Source organism: Gopherus flavomarginatus, chromosome 6 (genome assembly GCF_025201925.1).
Source record: "Gopherus flavomarginatus isolate rGopFla2 chromosome 6, rGopFla2.mat.asm, whole genome shotgun sequence".
Lineage (NCBI taxonomy): Eukaryota > Metazoa > Chordata > Testudines > Testudinidae > Gopherus > Gopherus flavomarginatus.
In genome coordinates, this window is record NC_066622.1 from 136,448,594 (window position 1) to 136,467,502 (window position 18,909).

General features: G+C 53.6%; 1 protein-coding gene across 1 annotated transcript in view; it reads right to left on the reverse strand.

The window, feature by feature from the left end:
* Positions 1–1,713: 1,713 nt before the first annotated feature.
* The window catches only part of TRIM8 (tripartite motif containing 8), a 38,029-nt gene continuing 20,833 nt past the window's right edge, over positions 1,714–18,909 (reverse strand). The window contains exons 2-6 of the mRNA XM_050958135.1: positions 11,272–11,367; positions 9,265–9,498; positions 7,842–7,873; positions 6,541–6,656; positions 1,714–3,174 (exon numbers count right to left, since the gene is read on the reverse strand). Of these exons, the coding sequence (XP_050814092.1) occupies positions 2,564–3,174; positions 6,541–6,656; positions 7,842–7,873; positions 9,265–9,498; positions 11,272–11,367 (1,089 nt within the window). The 3' untranslated portion in view covers positions 1,714–2,563. The remainder of the gene's footprint in view (positions 3,175–6,540; positions 6,657–7,841; positions 7,874–9,264; positions 9,499–11,271; positions 11,368–18,909) is intronic.

The following is an 18,909-nucleotide window of genomic DNA, read 5'->3' on the forward strand; positions in this document are numbered from 1 at the left end:
GGGAGAAGCAGCAGCGCGTCACGTTTGCACATGGCAGGTCGGGAAAAAAAGACAGCAGCCGCAGTTCCTGTTCCTGTGACCGACCGGGAGACGGCGCTGACTGAGGGCCATGCACAGGCAGCGTGGATCAGAGGGGCCCAAATGGGAACTCCAGGTCCAAGCACACCCAGGCGCTGACTCTGGTTCTGTTTGCGGCAGAGCAGCCAATGCCCAGACCCTGGGTTCAGCAGCGCTAGCCTAGACTACGCCTGCCTCTTCTCCCCAGCACGCAGCCCTCCGCCAGCTAACAGGGAGGGCGCATGGGAAGCTGTCACCAGTTCAGGAACCACAAATGTTTCTGGACCTCACAGCCTCCCTCCCACTCCCTGGTGTCTGAAGCCAAAACATCAGACGAGCTCAACGAAAATGTTCCTCTAGGAAGGAGTCTGGTGTCCTGACTGGGCCAGGCCAGATGCCACTAATGCCCATGTAAGTCAAGAGTGAAGTCAACGGCCCTAAACCCACAGGCACCAGCTCAGAGCCGAGCCAGATTTCACCGGCTGCACCTCTCAACTTGCTTCTGCAGCAAAAAGGGGGGAGTTCGGTGGTTTGTGGAAGTCAACACGAATTAGAACTCGTCTCTACAGCTCTCTGATCCGCCCCCACAGCTTCCAGGTCGGCTGGCCTAAGTACGGGCTACGCTATAAAAAGCAGAGACGTGAAACGCCCACCCATCCCTGGGACCGATTAGTTGGCCACAGCCGGGAGTGCAATCCAGCCCCCGATGTGCCCGGGGCAGCTCTGAACTGTATCCATATTGGGTTCACTGCTACTTGATAAAGGCAGGCAGATCCTTACACACACTGTAGTCAACAAGATTTCACTCTAGTTCCTTGGGACAGCAATCTCCGTCCTGTCCCCATACCCCAATAAACCTTGCTTGGTCACAGCTTTTAGTACGTTATAGCCCAATTATGGCTCTCCCCGGGGGACCAGTTTATATTGACAAGAAAATGGGTCCGATTCGGATCTCGAGCTCCATCAGCGAGAATCAGGAGTAATTACACTTTACGTCACCAGGTAGAACCAGCATGAGGGCCTGGTTCCGCACGCAATTACCTGGAGTAACCCCTATGACCGGGTGTAGGCCCACTGAAGTCAAAGGACTGCGCTCACTCCTCTGCCAGAGTGAATGTAAAATGCTCCAGATCAGAACAAGGGAAGGCGCCCGCTCAGCACCCAACGGAAGTCAAATCAACAGGACTGAAGCATGTGTTAAAGTGTTCTGCTGCATTAGGGCAAAAGGTCGACGCAAGGGGGCTGAATTGCTGCTCCCTCCAGCATAAATGAAGAGTGACTCTGCTCCAGTCAATAGATTTACACCATGGCAAAACTGGAGTAAGATGAGAGGAGAATCAGGTAAAGTGTGCAAAGCAACGGAGAAGCAGGTCAACCGCAACGATCCAAAGCACTGACCCACTGCAGAATCGGGCCCCTTGATTGTAAAAGGGTTCCTCCAGATTTACATCAGTGCGAGCGGCCCAAAGCCTGCGTGTGTTCCCCCAACCTGGGCACTGCTCATTAGGTCATTTCCAACGCCTGAATTAAAGAGACAAACCCACCTAACTGGAGAATATTCTTTAAAATGAAGTCAGAGCCTTCTTTTGGAGCAGAGATGGGTCCCTGTTCCCTGGGGGGCCCATGGAGAGGCAGGAGGGGGAGCAAAGCGAGGCATTTGCACTAAGTGATCACATTTATTTGAATATTTTTTTTGTGTTCTAAAATTGGTTACAGAATAAATACCTGTGCCTTATAGCAGGAAGTCCACTTTTTTTTTTATACAAAGTGCTTGTTACAGGAAGTTGCATCAGCGATACACGGGAAGGGGCGTGTGCAACTTGGCGACGCTTCCCCCCCCGGAAACTAAAACAGAAATATTTTTTCTTATTTATTCTTTTTTTTTTTAAAGTTTCTTTTCCCTTTTTTTTTGTTTTTGTTTGTTTGTGCATTAAATCTCCTGCCATTGTGTATTTACAAATCTTCAAAAGAAGGAAAAAAAAAAAAGCCAGGATGCATGATAAGTGGCCTTTCCACACACACACACAGAAAAAGATAAGCCTTGTTTTAAAAAAAACAAATCCAAAATCTACAAGTATCGTTTCTTACTGAATCAATGATAGAATTTTTTTTTTTAAGGGAAGGAAAAAATAAGAATTAAGCAAACCAAAAAGAACCCACAGACACTGAAATAGAAAAGGAGCCACCATCCCTCTAAGTTTTCCAAACTAGAAAGTAGCAGGTACATGTGAAATTCGAAACCAGGTGTCTGATTGAAAAACCTCATTCACTTCTTTTCATTAATTTCATCCTCATCTTTTTCCAGCGAAGGGAGGAATTTTGAAAAAATTAAATTAAAAACCAATATTAAAAAAAAAAGAGAGAGAGAGAGATGAGAGAAAAGAGCCTCCCAAATTCCGAAGAGGTGGGAAGGAAGAAAATTGGGTGCGATTTAAAAAGAAAGCAACAAAACTGGATTTTTAGCTCCGAATGTGTAATTAACAACACTCTATGGGGAGTCTGATGGTTAACTGGTGACGTAGTGTTTGGTGGAAGGTTGGCCGTAGACTCTATAGAAATCCTGCCGCCCGTGCTGCTGGGATGCGTCAATCCATTCCCTCACGGCAAGTCCGGGAAGCGACTGAGGAACAGCCGGAGCAGGGGGGAGCGGGTGGGAGTACTCCTGCGAAGAGACTGTCCAGGGGAAGTGACCCGACCTGGGGTACGGTTGGTGCCCGCTGTGGTTGGACACCGAGGAACAGTAACAGTTATCCACAGAACACACGAGGATCTTGCGTCCGCCGTACTGGGATAGCACAGACTGCTGAGATGACGTGCTATTGGGATAGTGAGACGGGTTGAAGACCGAACCAGAGTGGACTGGCTGCGGGCCACTGGGCAGTCCGACAATGTGCTGCGTGGAGGTACAAGGCACCATGGATTGTGCGGACTGGCCCTCACCAGCAGAAGCCCCCTGGCTCATATACTGGCTAGCCACTGTCCCGGACGATGGCTCTAGGAAGCTGCCTTCGGGGAAGGCCGCGGAGTGCTTGCGTTTCTCCGCTCCAGAGCTGCTGACGCTAGGGCACGGGTACATGGGGACGCTCTGTAGGAATGGGACCGGGGTGCTGAATGGACCTGGATGAGGAGAGAGAAAAGACAAAACGGCCAGATCAGAAACCAGCGCTGGAGTTCAGGAGCCAGAGCGGAAAACTAACAACGGCTCAGAGAAACAACAAGACCAAAGGCGCCAACTCCGTGGCTGGAGCACCCACCAGCCACTCGCCGATCAGCCCCGCTGACCAGCTCCTCCCCCCCAGCACCTCCCACCTGCCGCCAATCAGCTGTTCAGGGGGCCCCCTGATTGGCTCCTTCCCTCCCCCCAGTGCCTCCCCCCTGCCACCAATCAGCTGTTCAGCAGCAGGCGGGAGGTGCTGAGGAGGAGGGGGACAAGTGAGGGTGGGAGGAGGCAGGGCAGGAAGGGAGCACAGCACCTCCTAGGCCATTGGTGCGGTACTGACTTGGAAGAGAGAGCACCCCCTACTGAATCACAACTAGCTCTTCTGGAAGCATCGAATAGCCCTTGGTGGTCTCCCAACCACTTCCAGCCTGGCCCATCGCCAGTGACACTTTACACATGGCACCGCTGGCTTGCAACTGCTTCTGGGGTGGAGGTAAGCAGCCAGGCAGATCAGTTAACATTCGGCAACAAGGCAGAGAGGAGATTTTGACCCAGGACACATGGGCAAACTGCAACTTCCAGGAAATACTCCAGAGGATTTTAATTGTTGCCCATGCTGAGCCCCGGGTTTGCAGGTCTTCCCAACCAAGAAACTGTCAGGAAATTGGCTTCAGCCAATCCAGCTAGCGTCAAGGCCTTTGGGAGAGACCTACCAGGCCATCCTGTCTCCCACCCTAAGCTAGCGGGAAGAGGCAACTCCCACCCCATCTGCTCTCCTGAGCCAGCCCACTAGGACCTGCAGACTCCTGTCAGTACCAGTCCCTCCCTGCGGGCAGGAGCTCTCCAGTTACTACAGAGAATTCTTTCCTGAGTGCTGCTGGTGAGTCTTGCCCACGTGCTCAGGGTTTAGCTGATCACCATATCTGGGGTCAGGAAGGAATTTTTCTCTAGGGCAGGGTACAGAGGCCCGGAGGATTCTCTGCAGCTTGAGGTCTTCAAACCACAATTTGAGGACTTCAGTAACTCAGACATAGGTTAGGGGTTTGTTATAGAAGTGGGTGGGTGAGATTCTGTGGCCTGTATTGTGCAGGAGGTCAGACTAGATGATCATAATGGTCCCTTCTGACCTTAAAGTCTATGAGTCTATGAGGATGCTCTCCATCCTGCACAGACCGCAGTGGCCCAATCTGAGAAGCAGGCAAGAGCCCAGCGAGCAGGGGGGCTGCAGAAAGGATCCGAGAGGCAGGCGCTGACACTCCCGCTGCAGAGCCCCAGCTTGCGTTCTGAGAAAGCAGGCAACGGAGCTTACCGGGGCTGTCTGACTTCCTCTCCTGCTACTGCAGAGTCAGTTCCACCCTGCTCTCCCAGCAGTCCCTTCTCCCTGCAGCCCTGCCCGAAGCGTCGCTGCCACGTTCCAGAGAGGGCGGGCACTGGAACCGGACCCCCCCCAATCATCACACTCGTCCAGAGGGAGGGAGCTGGAATCCACACCCTCGGCAACCATCCAAAGAGAAGGGATGGAATTTGCCCCATGCACCGAGGCGAGGGCCCACAGGGAAGGAGGAGCTGGAAGCCGGTTTCAGAGCCGTGGTCAGAGCTGTAATTACAGGGCCATGGTCCGGTTCCAGCCCTCCCAAAGCCTGTTCCCAGCACTAGAGCTGCACTGATGTCGGCCAGCGTACAAGGCGAACCTCGGCTGGGTCTCTTGGAAGTGCAGGGGTCCGTACACCAGCCAAACATTACCTCACCCTCCTTGCCGAGCAGCTGCTGGCTAGGGACGCTCTGCATTAGTAGTGCAGCCATTTGGCAGGGCCCAGGAGCAAGAGGAGCAGTGCGAGAGGGCAGGCAAGAACCACAGAGCCTGGAGAAGCCAGATCTGGGGCTAGCTCAGTCACCCCTGTGTGTGAGGCAGCTCTGCAGTCCCAGGCGTAATTTCAGGAGCCCCTGCCTGGTGGCGATGCTAGCCACCACAGGGTGTTAATTATTCTGGAAACTAGTGGGAGCCATGGGGTTTGTCTGTGTCCAGCAGCCTCAATACAGAATCCCATCTACATCCATTAGAGAGGATTTCTGCCTCCTCTTTACCTAAAGGGGCACAACAGTAGACTTCCAGAGTAACACCATTGATTCCAAAGCCATTTGCAGGAGAAGAATCAGACTCAGATTTCTACCTTGTAACACGGAGCCAAGTTCTAGTTGACCATGCGGACCTGCAGGCCTCTTGCTAACAGAGAGGCAGAGTTATGTCTGCTGACTCACCTTGGCAGCCAGACCAGGTGGGCCCTATTAGCTCCAACCCAGGGCTACGAAAGAAGACAAAGGGAACTCAGGACAGGGATAAAGGGGTCCTGCAGAGACAAACTCTAAGGTCAGCCGGTTGAGGTTTCTTTTGTTGTCATTTAAGTTAATGCTAAAGGCAAATGACAGAAAGGTAACCAGATACCATGGTGATGGGAACCAGAGATATAGGTAAATTTGGCTCAGATCCTGTGTGTTCTGTGATTGGAACAGGGTGGGAAAGTCACCTGCATAACCATTTTCTGTTACTACTTTGGGAGAGCTGGGACAGTAATTAAAAAGACTAGCATCTATTTAAAAGAATTCACTCCAGTCCCCTTTTGTATTAGCTTCTGAGCAGCCTTCAAGAGACAGTGCATTTTACTGGCACAAATGTTTGCAGAAAGCAAACCTAATATTCACACAGGTGCATGCGCAGCAGTTGTGCGTGGGCACCCGGCACGGAGTTGTGCCGCCTCTTTTGATTTCTAAACCTGCTTGTCCATCAGGGTTCGCCCAGAGAAGCTGGTACAGCCAGCATCTGTGCACAGCATTTCAGGACAGGAAGTTGCATATGAGCAGCTCTGATCACCACTGCCCAATCCTCCATCCTCCCACATGCCTTCCCGCCAGACACTGTTCATAGTCCTCCTTGCTCGATTAACTCTATGTTAGCCTGGAAGATCCTTGGGCCGGGTGAAGCCCCAGAGGTGCCCATGGCACTATATATACACAACAAATGACGCCATAACCGATGGAAATGGCATGTAGGGAGGGAGAATGCAGTTATCCAACCTGGCCAGGGCACCAGTGCTATCACTTGTCCTGGGAAAAGGGGCCAGGGATCCTTAATGATTGCTTAAACCAGAACTCTCATCCAGGTGATCCAGATCATAGTCCCAGGACAACCTGCGCTGGAGGCTAGTTCTGCAAGTTGCCTGGTGGCTGCAGCGGACCCAGGGAAGGGCAGCAGAGTGTCAGGAGATATTGATCTCAGGGCGCAGAGCGCTGCGTGACAAGGCCAGTGCTTCAGGGGGATGTCTCACCTTCCAGCAACTTCCTCAGCTGCTTCTCCTTCTTGGCGATCTCGTTCAGGAAGAGCTTGGAGTTGAGGTGGCCGATCTTGGGAGGCGGCAGGCTGCCGCCCGTGCAGTTCTGGGTCCTTGATGAACCGGCAAGGAGAGCAAAAGGACTTATTAAAAGCGTCGAGCTTCCCCTCCTCTCCCCTCACCCCCACCTCCCCCACACTCTGCCCGGCTCCCATCTCTCCCCAAGCCTTTCCCAGAGGCTGACAGCTGCTGAACATCTGCCAGGCAGCCTCATCTGTAATTAGCTCCGCTTCAGCCAGGGACGGAAAGGCCTTTATATCAGCCAGTCCCTCTCCTGGGCGCCATTTCCTGGGGCTTTGGCCAGCCTAGTTTTAAAAGGGCCTTGTGGTGCGACTCCCCCAACCCCCATGTACTATTTCCCCTAGGAGACGCCCCTGCAGCCGGACACGGCACAGGCAAGACGTTGCTCCTGATATCTAGCCTGCATTTCCTTTCCATTCAAACCATTACCCCCAGGCAGATCCCAGGGTACCATCTGACACTGGCCTCCTCCCTTCTGGGGGTCTTATGCACTGTGATCACAGCCCCTCATTTCCAGCTCTTTTAATCTCTCCTCCCAAATCAGTCTGTGGCTCTCTTCAGAGCTGCCCTTCGATGGGAGGCGAATGCATCTGTTAGGGCCCTTCCCAGGCCTGACCATGTCACAACTAGGGCATGGACTTCCTCAGGGTGCCCTGCGTGCGTCTCTGCAGCCAGCAAGTAGGCAAGGGCCAGGCTGGAGAGACCAAGAGGCGCACACTGCAGGGGTGGGGACCGCGAGTCCTCGCGGTGCTGGTAGTTAGGCCCAGGGATGGATCCACTGAGCTAACAGGGATGCGTCTTGCACTCACTCCCATCTGATGGGGGCTCACTCTTCTGGAAGAGCGTGTGACTTTTCTGCTCACCTTCCTCCCCACCCCAGATAACGGCTCTGGATCATACAACCACCACGCTTTCTACTTCCACAGCGCTTCTCGGCTGAGGATCTCGAAGCACTCTGCACGTGGCAATGACTCAAACCTCCCAAACCCCTGGGGGGTAAATTCTTTGCTCCATTTTTCAGAGGGGAGAAACTGAGGCACAAGGCAGGGAAGTGACTTGCCCAACATCACTCAGTGAGAGACGGGCCTAGAAGCCACGTCGCGCGAGGCTTAGCCCTGTGTCTAAGCCACACTCCGTAGCCCTGCAACACAGCCTGACAATGCCTCCGACCCCACCCTCGCTCAAGAACATGAGTTGCCAAGAGACTAGCTTCTTACCTGTCCATTAAGATTTTCACTGACTTGGTATTCTGCGAGGGAAAGGAGAAACTCTGGTCAGTGGCTGCTGTGTATCGTGGCTGCTGTGTCCCGATGCACCTCTTCCGGGACCTGCAGCCCCCCCACCCTACTCGCTCTAGGCCTGGCTCTCTCCTGAGCAGAGATCATGCCAAATTGCCGCAGGGGGGCATGAGATGCGGATAAGTCACCCGCCGGGAGCTGGGACGGGACAGAGTCACCTGGCACCGGTGTTACAGTTCAGGAGGAGGCTCTCCAGGGCTGAACGGCTAACGCAGCACTGCCCACCCCCCAGCTAGCTTCACCGCCACTTCCCCAAACAGCAGCCTTCGGATTCACCTCTGGGAAGGGATCTGGGGCCCTGGCCTTTCCCACTGGCTGTGTTTGCAACTGGCCACAGCGCTCCCCTCTATCAGGGCGTAAATTCCCGCTCATCAGCTGGATTCGGCCAGAGATTTTCCCAGCTTCCTTTAAAGCCTCTTTACTAAGGAAGCCAGCACAGGCGACAGCAGCTCAGGGGTTGATCATCCGCCTTAAAGAAGCAGAGCTGTCGGGGCCTGCGAGCAGGAGATTACCACCAGAGGAGGGTGAGGGGAGGGGAGGGGAGATACTGGCCCAGCCACTACTTCAACCCAGCTTCGAGGCCGAGAAGGGCCCCTTAATCAGTCGGATTCCACCTGGGGAGTGAGGTGAGGCAGAGGGATCGAGCGCTTTGTGCACCAGCTCAATCGGGGTTTGGGTGGGAGGTCCTAAAACCCACCCAGGCTCAGGAAGGTGAGAGATCCTGAGGATCCCCCTTTTCTGTTTAGAGACGATCCACTCGATGTCTCCCCCACCCCCAACCCCTAACTCTGCTGTGAGACTTGGACTTTGTTCCTGGCCCATCCCCGGGTTGGCTCATTATCCCCACGGGCCATGACACGGGCAGGGCCAACCACTGCCAGCCTATCCCAGGAGAAACCAGCTAATCCACAGCAAGGACTGAGGAGCGTCCCAGCTTACAGCTGAACAAACGGGCCGGTGGGCTGGAAAAGCTATTCCGGCCACCGGGAAACTGGGGCCAAATTAGACGCTTGAGAGGAGCCGATCCTGCCTTGTCCCCTGCCCAGAAGACCCCTCCCCTATGGCGCTCCACCTCCTCTTCCAGGCTGGGAGATGGGGGTATCGATGGTGTGAGGAGAGCTGGCATGGGAGAATCACGAGGTTACTCTGCTTCCAGCCCATCATTAAACTCGAGTGTCTTTGTTCTGGGGGGATATGTTCAGGTCAGGGACCCTGACAAAGTAGTTTCTGCCCCAAGATGTCCCCCATCCCTCTCCTACTCTGTTAGAATCCAGCCACCAGCCCCGTTATCCCATGGGCTCCCCCTCTGCTCTCCCATGGCCAGGTGGCCCCCTCCCGGCACCTTCATGAAGTTGATGTCCTCTGTCTTGTCAAACATGACCTGGACGGAGCTGAGCAGCTTCTTGGCCTCCTGCATGCGCTCGTTGAGGTGCAGCACCTGGGCTGCGTTCTCGTTGCAGAACTTGGCCTGGGCCTTTTCCAGGATCTCCATGGTCTTGCGCAGGTCCTCGTCCAGGAGCTGGTGCATCTTCTCGTACTGCAGGCGCACCTCATCCTTCAGCTGGCTCACCTTCTCCTGCCGGAGGGGAGGAGAGAGCGCCCAGGGTCAGCGCCCGCCACGCCCGCTCGCTGCAGAGCCCTGCCCACCACCCTCGCGGAGGGAGGGAGGGACGGGGACAGGGCCCGCTAGTGCTTTGCTGACATCCCTGGCCTGCCCTGCTGCTCCCCACCACCTGTCTCTTGACAGGCCGGCCCTTCGGCTTCGCCTCAACCCATTGACCAAGATATTCAGGGCTGTGGAGGCATTTACAGGAGGGAACAGTGTAGCCCTGAGGGTCAGGACGCCTGGGTTCCATTCCTGGCTCGGGGGCGGGGGGATTGGCAGGGTGAGCTTAGGAGTGATCACAGTGGATTAATCAGTGTCGCCCACCCAGGCCTAGCTTCTAACAACCCAGAGAACAGCCTTTTCCTGCCCTCTGCCCCACCCTGCACTAACTCCATCCTGCAGCCTCTGCCATGCATGGGAAGGCCCGTGATGGGTGGAAGAGCAGTTCCAGGGCCATCTGCCAGCTGGACCGTCCCTGGCCGTGCAGCAGAGCAGCCTGGAAACCGCAGAGGTCCTAGGGCAGTGTGGAGGCTCAAGGCCTCTGCTGGGATAGCGAATTCCCTCCAGATCCAAGCAGATCGCCTGGGGTGTATGGGGCCTCAACTCTGCCCCAGAGCAACCAACTCCACCAGCGAGGGGAGCTGTCTCCAGGGCCCGTTCAGGACTTGGTTCCTCAGCTGAGCCTACCCGCCGAGTGGCCAGATCCCTCCACGATCACCGGCTTGAGACACCACTCCCCCCGGTCAGTTTCACCCAAAAAGCTTTGCTGACATGGGTTGGGCCAGAGACAGCGAGCTAGAGCTGAAAGGCTCCACCTGCCCCCTGCTCTGCCTGAGCCCCCCAGGGGGGTGACCTGCCATGCCATGGGGCCATCAAGAGGAGGGGGGCGGATGCTACAGATTTTCCCCTACACAAAATATTAACCTCAATCTCCCCTCTCCTGTGGATTTCGGCACGCCCCCCCCCACCGCCAACCCTATATAAGGGTCTCGCACATCTGGGTCCCATGCCCTGCCCAAGGAGGCACTGGCATCCTGCTTGGCTTGGAGTGTATTAAGATAGTTCCTTCTCCCACCCTCCCAACACGCCCCCACCCACGCTCCTTCCTCTTCCATGGCGCTGGGGGAGAGCAGCGAGAACGCCCAATAGCCTGATGGAGCTGGGGACAGGCAGAGAGGCTGCGTGGACCAGCAGCGAAAAGCTCTTGTACCAAATGACTTTCCCCCACTTCCCTAACCAGGGCTGCCTGGCTGGCACCTGAGGGAAAAGGCACAGAGAGACGAACCTAGCCCCCCAGCGTCTGAGCAGGGTGCCCCCTCCTCCACAGCGAGGGCAGCCCCACATCAGCCCCTTTGCTCCCCACACCCTCTCTTAGCCACGGCTTCCCTTGGGGGTCCACTCTGGGTACTGACTCCCTTTCCCTCCCCCAAGATCCTAATGAATCCGGATGACCAGCAGCTCCGGGAGACCTCCCACCAGCATCGGGCCCCTGCTGGACCCTCAAGCAATGCAGCTCTAGGGTGACTGCCCTGGCCCCAAGCAGAGAGTTAACTCCAGGACAGCTGGACCTCTGTCCCCCTAACCCCAGCACGCCCAGCACAACCGAGCCGCAGGCGCCTCGAGGACGGAAAGCGATGCCTGGGCAGCCCCCGGCGTGGGAGGATTGGCTCATGCCCTGCTGCCGCGTGAGACCCTGCCTTGGTCGAAGGGCACGGGCACAAGGGAGGGAAAAGCACCAGCTACCTCAACCAGCCGCTTGTCCGACTCCAGCTTGTAGAGCTGCTCCTCGATGTCCTGCTCCCGCTCCTCCAGGCGGTCCTGCTGCTTCATCAGCATCTTCTGCAAGAGAACAGGGGGCAAGCAGTCGTTAGACATTGGGGAGAGTTGCAGGGGCATGCGAGGGAGGAGAGACGCAAGCGGGATCAGCGTTACACATCAACGGGGCGGCTGAGGTGGTGTGCCGGGTCAACCGTTCAGGGGTCTGAAATTCCCCAGAGCAGCCTGATCTACAAGGTCCCATCCTAAGCACCCCTCTCCAGCTAGCAGGCAGCAGCATCTGTCCCTGATTTGCGGCCTCTCAGTAGTGCCAGTCTTTGCCTGGTTGGCTTTTTGGGGGTAGCAATGACGATGGGGAGGGTCTTACAGAGCGAGAGAGACGGTCCCGCCTCCTCCCTCATGGGGGACTTTATATTGGTTCTTTCTTGGTGGCTTTCGTGAACTGATAAGGAAACTCCTCTAGGCTGAAGGACTGTTTGTGCCTGGAAATCACCTTGGAACAGCCGTCCTGAGGGTTGGGTTTGAAAGGTCAGCGTTCCCTCTCCACGCAGTGAGCCTGGCCACCGTGGGGTCTGACCTGTTTCTGTTTAGGACCCTGCATTTCGGCTCCCCGCTACGAGCGACACTGCCCAGCCCTGTCAGAAGGACAACGACCATCACAATTACCCCAGTGGGCCGACACTGACTGGGTTTGGTGGGGCAGATGCTCTGGCACCCCAGCAGGAGGTCTGGGGTTCCGGCTGGCCTGGAGGAAACAGCACACCGTTATAATCTGAGGGAGGAGCTGCTGGCTCCACTCACAGCTGCCTCCACTGGATACGCAAAGATATCCACTTATCTCTCCACTGTCCCTCCCAGACCTTCGGAGAATCATAGGGCTGTAGTGCATTCCCGGGGTCTCCCACATGAGTCCCCTTTGCCACAGCTGCTTCCTATAGGACCACCAGGTCCGGCTGCAAACAAGTGTTGACGCAGTCGGAAGGAGCTACCAAAAGTAACAGCGTAAACAAGACGAATGGAGAAAAAAGTGCATCCCATCTGCTCCCCATCCATTCTCCTCCCTCTGTCCCGTGTAGCCCCACTTCCCTATTACTGAGGGACAGGGTTTGTGTCTAAGCAATCAAGTAAAGAACCAGGGAATAGTAATACTGGCAATAAATTTAACAGGCTGGCTGAGCCTGTTGTAGGCCTCTCTAATGGCTGGTAAGGATAAGAGCCTACTACACCAGCAGCTGACGGAGTTACTCCTTTAGCTTTACAGGTAGAAGCCGATACATAGGTACGGAAGTATGCAAGTTCAATCACCGCTCATGACTCCCAGTACAGGCTGTTACCTATATATGGATCTTACTACTACTGAGTTACACTTCTAAAGACCTTTCCCTACATGGGGAGGATCCCAAAGTGCTGTGTAAAAGAAAGGTTACTCTCACTGGATACACTAGGAACTGAGGCAAAGAGAAATATCCAAGGTCACAGAGCGAGGCAGTGGAAGAACAGGGAACGAGTGCCAGATCTCTTGACCTCCAGTCCAAATCCCTATATCCCCCAGTTCTTTTAGGGGTGATGACAGAAGGAAATATTTATAGTATCGCCTCGCTGATCTGACTGAAATGTGCAGTGTATAGGAACGAGGAAGTATCCCTTTTAATAGCTTGTGAGCCCTCTAGTGACGCTCACTGTGTTCTGTGCTGTACACGCTACCAGAAACCAGCCAGAACAGCCATGTGTCTGTCCTGAGGCCTCACGTGTTCATGTATATTTAGTAAACATGGTTATTTGGGACCTAATTGTGGTCCCTCCACATTGTTTCTGTTGTGTACAGAGTGAAAGACACAAGATGGGCGATAGGAAGGTAATCCAGATAAACAGCGTTTCAGATGCGTCCCAAAAGATGGGAGAAAGTGACCTCATTTCTGATACACGTGTTTTTTGGATAACAAAGATTCAGCTAAACCAAGCGTGCGAAATCCTACTCCCACCACAAGGTGGGTTTTTGGCTGGGGGAGTGAAATATCATGATACGTTTTCCAGGCTGATCACCATCAAGGTGGAATCTGTGGCTGGGCTGGTACAGTTCCCCGTTGATTAAAAACGGGGTTTCAGGCTCCTCCAGTAAGAGAGGAAGCTCTGGAGACAGTGCACCTGGAGAGAAGATCCGTCCTTGAGAATTTAGGGATGAGAGAGGAAAGGTCATTTTAAAAGCTGCCCCGCAAGCAACTTCTGTTTTCTAACAGGGGGAATCTTGTTCTGGGAAGAGGACAGTGTATTTTCCAGCTTCAGCCAGATGGAAGAGACACACACGCCCACGCCCTAAAAGACAGAATAAATTAGAAATCCAAAAATGGCTACGACCATATGAGTCATCTGCTAAACAGCTTGGCTCGGAGGCCCGGCATCCCTGCCAGAAGGCCAGCGAAGAGCCACCGGTATAGGATGAGCGCTAGGCAACTCCAATTGCTACGTCAGGGGCGCCCTGCCTGTAACTAACACACACACACCCCGAATTCTCAGACATTTGCCCTTAATTCTTCCTGCATTAATCCTATCAGAAAAAGCCACTGGGCTCCTAACACCGAGGCAGAAGGGAGAAGTCGCTGGGAAACTAACCAGTTGGACATGGCACAGCAATGGGGACATGGAGGGAAATGGCAGCAAAGACCAATTTTGAGGGGATTATTGCTAATATAAACCAGCGCTCGGGGATTTATAATCAAGTAATTAATTCCTGGTCTAAGCAGGGGGAGGGAGGGTGGGAGAGAGGCGGTGGATGGAGCTGCCACGATTAACTGCACCACAGGGAGAGGCTGAAGCCTTCAACTTAATTCGTAAGCAAGAATTTGGAGCCTCCTCGTTCCTTGTTTTTCTGAAGGTCTGGGGCACCTGCAGCCTCATTAACACGTGGGTAAGTCAGGCACTAGTAGACAAGGGGGGCCTCTTGGGTTTCTTTGTCTCCAGCCTTAGTCCCTTAAAGAGATACTGACGGGTCAAAGTGGCCCTGAATCTCGGCTCTGGATCAAACCGGCAACCCCCAGCGGGTCTGTAGGCAGCCCCCACTCTGCTCTCCTGGGTGCGGCGGGCATGAGGACCTGAGGGGGAAACTGACTCACAGCACTAGTGACCCTGACTAGATGTGCAATGAACAGGAAGGGGGTGTATGCATCAGGAACAGCAGAAGCACCCTAAAAATGTGTGGGGGTACCCCCCCTTCACCACCCCTTCTGCCTGAGCCCCTGCTCCCTATTCCCCGAGGCCCCACCCTGCCCCTTCTTCCCCAGCTGATCCTTCCCCTGAGGCACTGTCCCCTGCCTATTTCCCCCAAGAACCCCCCTGCTCGTTCCTCTCCACCCCCTCCCCCCAGCACTTGCTCTTATGGCCATGCCCTTCCCATTTTAAAAGTGGGGAGACCATGGCTCTCTGGCCCCCCCGTTCTGGTGCCCCTGGTGTGTGTGTGTCTCTAGGTGGTTGAAAGAAACTGGTGTTGGAGGCTGTGGGTGTATATACACACACACACACACACACTCTTACAGCATTAATATTTATATTGCAGTAGCACTGATTGGCCACCAGGGAGAGCAGGGCCCTGCTGTGTTAGGTGCTGTACATACGCAGTGAGCGCCCCCGCCCTGAAGAACTCACCATTTCAACAGACAAGGCCACGTGGGAAGGGAAGTGGAGGTACAGGGAGGGGACGTGACCTGCCTACGGTCACATGTGTCAGTGGTGGAGCTGGGAACAGAGCCCCAGTCCCCTGATAGTGCGATACACTGGGCTTCGCTGCCCCCCTCATCACTCCCCTCTACTGGGTGGAATAAGAACTTCCCCCTTCTGAGTCAGGCCTTGAAAAAGCCCAAGTACAATTACTAACCATACAGGACGGTTTGAGGCACCAGCTACGATTAATCCTGGCTCCCCAGTGTAGCAGTGTCCATGACCCAGTCTACCACTGCTCAGTCTGGGCCAGACCTCTCTCTCCTTCTGCAAACCACAGAACCATGCAGCTCTGGAGCCTGCGAGGGCCCGTTCCTTGGAGCCTGCATTGAGTGGTTTTTAAGGTCAGGCTTGACAAAGCCCTGGCTGGGATGATTTAGTTGGGGATTGGTCCTGCTTTGAGCAGGGGGTTGGACTAGATGCCCTTCAGAGGTCCCTTCCAACCCTGATATTCTATGATTCTATGAGTGCAGCTTGGCCAGATCCCAGGGTAAAGCCCCCTAGGTTTGGACAGATGGACCAGTTAGCTGTGACCTATCCCAAGACAAATAAAGAGGACGTGCGTTTAAACACAGAGAGACTTTGGATCAGAGCCCTGGTGAAGGCCTGCTCAGGAGTTAGGGTCACTATTCTGGATGTAAAGGCCTCTAAGGCGCTTACACTCCGGAAGATAATAGCTGGCGTTTCCCCACATGGCCACTGACTGATGGGAAAGTTACAAGCGGCAGCTCAGTCCTTTAGCCGTGTTAACTAGAACCGTATTCTGCACTGCACAAGGCACACACAGATCCTTGCTTAGCCTCCCTGCTTGGACTCATTCGCACTGTACCAAAGAGTGCCACCGACCAGCATCACCCAGAGGACTCCAAGACTTCCAAGAAAACAGCTCCATCCTGATGCTTGCTTACAGCCAGCCACATCGATGGGTCCCACTCCACATCCAGAACAAGCGTCCGACTATTGGGAAGAACTGGGAATCGCCACGAAAGGAGATGGGGGTTTCCAGCAGGGTCCATTTCAAAGCTGGAAGGCATGTGGCATTTCTTTCCTAAACAACACGGCCCGCCTGGAGCGGCATATCTCACAGCGGACAACGGGCATTGACAAGCTGTCTGAGTCCCCCGGTCCCACGCCAAGCAACCGTTTGCCACTGACATAATCCAACTATCTTCATCAAATGCAAGATCTGTCCAAAGGACCCTGATGATTTTTGTGGCTCACTTCTTCCCTGATGACTGGCTCCTGGTTCTCTTCAATCAACACACAGGGAACCAGCCGGAGAGCTGGCCCCCTCTGCATCTGCTCACAAGGTTACCTCACTGCTTGAAAAGATTTCTTTGCCTTTGGGATACCCTTGGGAAGTCAGATCTAACCATGAATCACCACTGTCCAAGCCAGGAGTTGACAAAATTTGCCATGTCCCCAGCTTCCCCTCAGAGGAAAAACATCACTTCTCAGGGACTTCCCAGAAAGCCAAGCGCTTCATGAAACCTCTACAAAAAGCCACTACTGCCTCTGCAGCAGAAAGGCAGCCATGGAAACAGGAGTGACACAAGCTTCTCTGGAACGCTAAAGAACGCCCAGGACAATCTCCGGCACAGCTCCTGCTTGCACGCCCGTTCCGATCCCCGGCCTCAAGCTGCACACCGTGTAACCTGGGCCGTTCCCACAGCCGCACAACGGCGCAGCAGCCTGATGAAAAGCCTTTCGTGAGGCCACCATACCAGCCTGTCAGAGCAAGGAAGGAAGTGGATGGCCCCATTCAATTCTCCTTCAGTGGCCCATGTAACGGACATTCTGTAACAAGACATGCGTCACGCTGCAAAGAACTCCAGCCACACAGCAAGAGGAATACGTTGTTGAGGGAGACGTCGCTCCACAACCAGAGCCCCTAACTCCGACGACTCCTGAGAGTCCAGAACCCTGTAGATCTCCGTGGTGACTGATCAATGTGGCCTGGTCATCGACTCTGCGGGGACAGTAGGATTTTATTTTTTTTTTTAAATATAAAAATAGTGGGTGAAATCCTGGCTCCATGGAACTCAATGGAAACTTTGCCACTGGTGTCAAAACATCAGGGTTCCTAGCAAGGAGTAATTAAACCAGAGTTGGTCATCTGATTGCCCGTGAGTTTAAATGTGGGAGGGGTGCAGTGCCATTAGCAATCCATTCCAGGGAGGCCCACCCAGACCTTGTGCAGCACAGGTTGGTTTTCTCATGCTGCAGGCAACTGACCCATGAAGCTCTGGGGGCTGTGTCCACTCAGCAGCCTCGATGCAGAATCCCCTCCACATTCCCGGCTCCTGAGCCCTGGTTCTTCTCCCACACTCCAGCTCCATCATAAGCACCCACACACATCCTGCAGCAGGCCCCCCGGAGCCTGCGGGAAAAGTTCCCGCTGACCTCAACGGGACTCTCCATTCCAACGTGAGAATGGGGCCCGGAGCAGGGCTACTGGCTCACAGCTGTTAGCACTGTGCAGCAATGCAAAATATCTGGGTTCGATTCTCAGCCCAAGCCTCTGGAAAGGCCAGACCAACACTCTAAGCACTTAGTGTCTCTCCTGTCCTGTGGCAGCTCTTTTAACTATTTAACCGCAATCTATCTATACCTCCTTTCAACCCTTCCAAAACAGTGCTGCCAACTCTCGTGATTCCACTACAAGCCCCATAATACGTGGTGTTTCCTCTAAAGCCCCAGCTCCTGGAATCCTGTGATTACATGAGAATCTCTGCTCACTTGCTTGCTTGAAGTTCCCAGGCCTCACTGGTGCAGAGAAAAGCTGGAAAATGTGTCAGAAGTATGATCTAAAGATTCAGACATCAGAAGACCAATAAAAGAATCTGAGATTTATGATGGTTTGATACAGCTCATGATTCAGAAGCCAATCTCTGATTTTGGGGGGGGGGGGGTCCTGACTCATGATTTTGAATGCTTGAGGGCACAATGGGATAAGAGGTATTTGCACCCACAGCAATTAGTTCCAATAATAAAAAAGATAGGCAGAAACAACCCCTTGCTGTATTGATGAGAGCAATTTCCTTTCTCTGTAGTATAGACTGAGTTCTTTAGGTATTTTGAAAAGGAAAATATATCCCTTCCCTCTCCCCCGACTTCCTCCCAAACAGGTATTTCTGAATTCGGAATGATCTGCTCCCCTCAGCTCAGCAGGGTTCACCACTTAACCAGTGATCCCCCCAAGATTTGCAGCAAAGTCTCACAGTTCACGTCTGACCTTCCTGTTGGGATAACCTGAGCCCCTTTGCATTTGTTTGATGTCTGGATATCTGTTTGCATTTCCCAAAGTCTAAGAAACCTTACGCCCTCTCTCTGAGAAATGGGATGGTGCAGCCATTTTCTGGGATGGCAGCTGACCAATTTATTCCATTTAAAAAACATAAAAACAAAACCCCAACCCCTTATCCTTAAAAAGCAATAAACTCCCACTCCAGTTTACACTGCCCCACAACGTGAATTTTGAGGAACAAAATGTACAAGAGATAAAATGAAGATTATGAATTTCCTTTTTGTTTCAGGGTAAAGAGTTGGGGTTGGTTTTTTTTAAATTTAAGTCTTCCCCTGTGGTGTTGTGAACCCAAGTACAAGGACATGAAGCTAGTAGCCTATGAAAACAAAAAGTGAAACTGCACAGAAACACTGAGAGAAACTGACTGGTCCAGTTTCACCGCTGCAGCCAAGTGAAATGCAAAAAAGAATCAACAGCATCCGTGGTGAAAAGTGGATCTGTTTGTTTAGACTCTTTGACGTTTAGTAATTCACGGTGCTGTCAGTAACCCAGGGAAGGAGTCTTATTTTATATGCAAATTCTGACAGTGTCCTTTTAATAAATAACATTACTAGCCCCAGAAATCCCCACAAGTAAGGAGATGCTGC